Source organism: Penaeus vannamei, unplaced genomic scaffold (assembly GCF_042767895.1).
Source record: "Penaeus vannamei isolate JL-2024 unplaced genomic scaffold, ASM4276789v1 unanchor4945, whole genome shotgun sequence".
Classification (NCBI taxonomy): Eukaryota; Metazoa; Arthropoda; class Malacostraca; order Decapoda; family Penaeidae; genus Penaeus; species Penaeus vannamei.
In genome coordinates, this window is record NW_027217924.1 from 7,501 (window position 1) to 13,229 (window position 5,729).

The 5,729-nt window shown below is 47.9% G+C and overlaps 1 protein-coding gene across 1 annotated transcript in view; it reads right to left on the reverse strand.

The window, feature by feature from the left end:
* The window catches only part of LOC138861362 (peripheral plasma membrane protein CASK-like), a gene marked incomplete at both ends in the record, with an annotated part of 5,293 nt that extends 401 nt beyond the window's left edge, over positions 1–4,892 (reverse strand). Inside the window, 1 exon segment of the mRNA XM_070120388.1 lies at positions 4,728–4,892. Within this exon segment, the coding sequence (XP_069976489.1) occupies positions 4,728–4,892 (165 nt within the window).
* Between the last annotated feature and the right edge of the window lie 837 nt (positions 4,893–5,729).

Sequence of the window (5,729 nt, forward strand, 5' to 3'; positions counted from 1 at the left end):
AAATAGTGCATTTACAAATACTAATGAATAACAAGGTTCTTCTGATACACTGTTAAATAAAGTTGCTAGCAAGATTCTACTTTCAGGATGAAACCAGATCAATATGTAATTTTCTTTTCTACCTCCGCTGTTACCGTCGAATCAGCTTTTGTGAAGTAACATACGCGTGACACGTATTGGGGCTTAACGAAGCTTCTCAGTCGTCACTCGAAAACCACTCGTTAACGCATCTACTAAAACTAGAAAAAAAAATATATATATACACAGTCGCTTTTACTAAGTCTAAGGCATCTACTCTAACGAGACCCAATCACTCGCCATAGAAACCATCACATCTACTCTAATTCATCTTACCCCCTTAGCCCTTGATACAAGAAAACATTTAACGCATTTATGCCTTAGGAGAACTAGTCACACGCAATAAAAAAAGCAGTTCACGCGGCTACCAAACGACACCCAATTACTCGCAATAACTACACTTTAGGGGCATCCAACCTAACGAGATCTAATCACTCGCCTCGTCTCACACCATATCTTTAATCACTCACACTAACGACTCGACCACATCTATCCTTCCGATTCACTCATCATCACTACTCGTTAACGCAGCCACCCAACAAGGCCTAATCTGAAACTCACCCACTGCCGCAACAAATCTTAACCCCCATTGAAACTTAATCACTCGCCAGAACAGCTCGTTAACGCCCCCATCTCGCCGACGGCCAGCCACAAGCAATTCTTCTTCAGCGCATCTCCCTAACGAGGCCCAATCACTCGCCCTCGCCTGAACTTGCAATAACAAGCCGCCCTCGCGCCCTTGCCTCAACGACAGCCAATCACCCGCAATAACAGCTCCGAAGCGCCTAACGAGACCCAATCACTCGCCACGGCTCTTTCGCGGCATCCGGCCCCCGCCCGCCGCCCGCCCTCCCGCCCCGGCAAACCCGGCGCTGGTTTCGCGGCGCCCTCGGCTTCTTTTGTTTGCCTTGCGACACAATTGCATTCCAGAGACCGCAGCCTTTCCGCCACATCCTCGCTCGGCGGTATTTGACCCCCTATCGCTCCCCGCGAGGAATTCAATTATATGTTCAGTTCCCACAGGCGTTTGGATTCTCCCGCTACGTAGAGCGTATGAGCCGGTTCTCCCCTTTTTCTGCGAGAGGCTGTCCCCCTTCCCTTCCGCCCTTCCCCTTTGCGGTGATAATATCGCTCCCATTTCCTTGACAGCTCTTGCGCGCCCCTATACCGGGAAGGGCGTATCTTTGTGCAAGTCTTATCATATCCCATCTCGGGGAAGCCGTCACCTCGCTGATCGCCCGAGTCCCTTCACGTGCAGTCCCGGAGTCCCTAGGATAGTCACGAGGTCCCAAGAGCACACACGACGCACGGACACGCACACGCACACGCACAACGAAACCGGGATCGATACACATGTACAAACGCACAGACACACACAACTACATACGTACAGACACAAAGGCACATGCACACTGCCATGATCATAGGCACAGCACAGACACAAACACCCACACACACACACAGCAACAGGGGAAAGGAAAAAGTACTTCTTTCGGAAACATCGCAATCCAAGGTTCCCACTCGCAGGAATACATAAATAGTTTCCCCTGAAATAGATTTTCCCAGCATGATCATTTCGATTTTCCTCGGACATAACATATTCATTGCAAGCCCTCGGTCCATAAGGTACCACACACACACACACACACACACACACACACACACACACACACACACACACACACACACACACACACACACACACACACACACACACACACCATATACTATATATGTATCATAAATCATTCATACATACATACATATGTATATACATATGTATATATATATATATATATATATATATATATATATATATATATATATATATATATATATATATATATATGGTGTTTGCGTTAGCGTGTGTGGCAGCGTTTCACTTTCTGGGAATTTTTCAATCCAATTCAGACTTGTTCCCTGATTTATCTATTTTTTTTCTATCCCAAATTCCCTGACTTTTTCTGATAGGAAAAAGAGAAACAAATTTCCAGGTATTCCCTGAAAGAATGGGTACCCTGTTACATCCCCACGTATGCATGCACCCAATCACACGTTTTATCAGGCTTCCACTCTGTATAACTTTTTCTCTTCCTTTTACTTATTCTCCTTTTCATTCTCTCTTCTCTCTTCCCTCTCTCCTTACTTACCCCTGCCTTTCTTCCTATTTTCACTCCCTCCTTCCTTACCTCCTTTTCTCTTCTTCCCTATTTTCCTCCCTCCCTCTCTTCCTCTTTCTCACCCACCCACCTTCCCACCCATCCTCCCTCCCTCTCTCCCCCTTTTCTTCCCTCCCTTCCTCCTTCTTTTCCCCCACCCACCTTCCCACCCATCCTCCCTCCCTCTCTCCTTTCTTCCCTCCCTTCCTCTCTTCCTCTTTCTCACCCACCCACCTTCCCACCCATCCTCTATCCCTCCTTTCTTCCTTCCCTCCCTTCCTCTCTTCCTCTTTCTCACCCACTCACCTTCCCTCTCATCCTCCCTCCTTTCTTCCCTCCCTCCCTCCCTCCCTCCCTCCAAAACAAGCAAAGCATTCCCATCGATTCCAGCAAAGAAGCTCGAATCCGCAAATCCGGGCGGTTTCCCGTCGCCCACACGACCAGATGAGACCCGACCACAAGCAAGCAAGCAATACAAACAGGACACGGGGGAATCACATACAACATTTGCCCTCTAAATTCCCCCCCCCCCTCCCCGCCCCCTCAAGAACTGCCTCGAGAGAACATTCACGAAGAACGTTCACAGAATAACACTCACTGAATCACACCCTAAATCCGCAAGGAATGTCTACAAAGCATCATTCGCACGAGATACTCACAAAGGGAACACTCGCCCTAAATGTTCACAAAAAGAACATTCCAAAATGGGGAAAAACTCTTGAACAAGATAAAAAAAAATCTCTAAAAAATACTCCCCAACGAACATTTCCGAAAGTCACTGAACAAAAACATTCATAGAGAACATACCCCAAACATCCTTTACAGAACATCCATAGATGAACACTCCCATAAGAACATTAGCAAAGAACACTCGCAAAACACCATTTAGACAAAAATACTTCGAAGGCACAACCGCAAAGATAATTCACAGAACACTTCCAAAAGAACATTCCCAGAGAACAATCACAAAACATCATTCAGAGAAGGACACAGAAGAGTATTCAGAGAACACACAAAACACCATTCACAGAAGCACACACAAGAACATTCATAGGAAACACTCACAGAATACTTTTCAGAAAGAAGCCTTTACAAAAGAACTCTCACAGAAGAACAGTGACAGAGAACAAAGAACACATTCACATAACAACACCCCAAAAAGAACACTCCTAACAGGACATTCACAGAGAACCCTAACAAAACATCACTCACACAGAACACACCTAAAGCGCCATTCACAGAAGAACACTTTCAAAAGAACTCACAGAACACCATTCACAGAAGAACACTTAAAAGAACAACAACAACAATACACATACAAAAAAAAAAAAAATTCACAGAAGATTACTCTTAAAAGAGCACACATAAAACATTATTCACAGAAGAACACTCAGTGAACACACATAAAACATCATTCACAGAAGAACACACACAAAACACCAAAGAAGAACACTCCGTGAACACACACAAAACACCTATTCACAGAAGAACACTTAAAAGAACATCCGCAACACACCATTCACAGAACACTCCCAAGGGCGCAATCACAGAAATCCCCCCCCCCCCCCGTGATGGGCCTCGGTCGTGTCCTCGCGCGGTGAAAGGCACGGAGTTGGCTCTCGGGGTCGGGGCGAGAGCCAAAAGAGCGGCGCGGAGGACATAATGAAGGCTATTGTGGCCCTTACGTACTTTGTGACTGGCCGCTTTAATGTTAAAGGAACCTGTTGTGGTTTCATTTTCAGTCGCCAAAGCAATATGATCTCTTTTACGTTTTATTCGAACTACTATTGTTCTGTATTGTTATTACCGCCTTTATTATTATCATAAATGTCAGTGTCACCAGTGAAAAAAAAACACTGATGTGAACTGATTACTAATATTGATAATGCAATATATAATGTGCGTCACTCCGAAGCCACTTGTTGTTCATATCGTGTTATAATTGAAGCACTCAGAATTTCATTTCAGTAATGCGTCTCTCTGTTCATTCTCCGTTGAAATGACTCGCGCATCAATAGGCTAACTCCTCCGCCTTAACTTAACCACGAAAGTAAATACACACAAGAACACACGTCAAAAGGGCATATGCATTCATACAAACCCAAGCAGTCACACATTATTATTATTAACTAGGTTCCAGTCACGTCCGGGGAGTTGTGGCAGCTATACGAGACTCACAAAGACATGAACATACATACTAAGCATGTACGCTCTCCCTTTCACACACGCAGCAACCATACACTCATTTTTTTCTATCTGATAAACATCCACATATAACCCAGCATTGACTCCCTCACTATCACACATCATCACTCAATCACTCACTCACTCACTCACTCACTCACTCACTCACTCACTCACTCTCTCTCTCTCTTTCCCCGTCCCGCCCTCCCTCCCTCACTCATCCACGCTCTCCCTCAGGCCGCGCCACGCACACCCCTCCCCACAGCCGGACACAAACGCCCAAGAACAGCGCGAGGATTCCCTCACCAGCATCTTCTGGAGGATGTCGACGCTCTGATTGGCCACGGGCATCCCGTTGATTTCCCTGATCTCGTCGCCCACGTGCAGCGTCGCCTGGCGGTGGATCATCCCGCCGTGCATGATGCGAGCCACGATGCAGCGGCCCTCCTCGTTCATCTTCAGCGTGATGCCCTGCGGGGAGGAGACACGTGCCCGGCTCAATCACAGGGGCTTCAGAGGCGTGTGGGGGAGAGGGGGGAGGAGAGGGGAAGGGGGAGGAGAGAGGGGAAGGGGAAGGCGGAAGGAAAAGGAGAGAGGGGAGGGGAGGAGAGAGGGGAGGGGGAGGAGAGAGGGAAGGGGGAGGAGAGAGGGGAGGGGGAGGAGATAGGGGAAGGGTAAGGCGGAAGGAAAGGAGAGAGGGGGGGGGAGGAAAGAGGGGAGGGGGAGGAGAGAGGGGAAGGGAGAGGAGAGAGGGGAAGGGGGAGGAGAGAGGGAAAGGGGAGGAGAGGGGGAAAGGGGTGAGAGAGGAGAAGGGGGAAGGAGAGAGGGAAAGGGGTGAAGGGAGTCGGAGAGAAGGGGGTAAGAGAGGGGTAAAGTAAATAAGAGGAGAGGGGAGGAGAAGGGAGGAGGGGAGAGGAAGGAAGGCAGGAGAAGAAAAGAGAGGAGGAGAGGAGAGGAAAGGAATGAGCGGGAAGGTAAGGAGAGGAGAAAGGAGAGGGAGAGGAAGAGGATGGAAAAGAAGAACAGAGGATAGACATAGACAGCAAAGGGAAGAAGAGATACGGAGAGGGAAGCAGGCGAGAGGAGAGGATAAACAGAGAGGGAGGTAATAAGCCTGATAAGTATGGACTAGTCAAAACCCAGTCCGGTATAAGGAGGGAACCGGGTTAAAAGTTTTGTCTTACGAGGAAGGGAGGAGGGAATGTAAGGGTGGGGGGGGGGCGAACGGAGGGAAGCAAGCAGGGAGAGAGGGAGGGAGGTAAAGAAATGGAGAGAGGGAAAGAGGGAGGAAGAGACGGACGAAGAGAC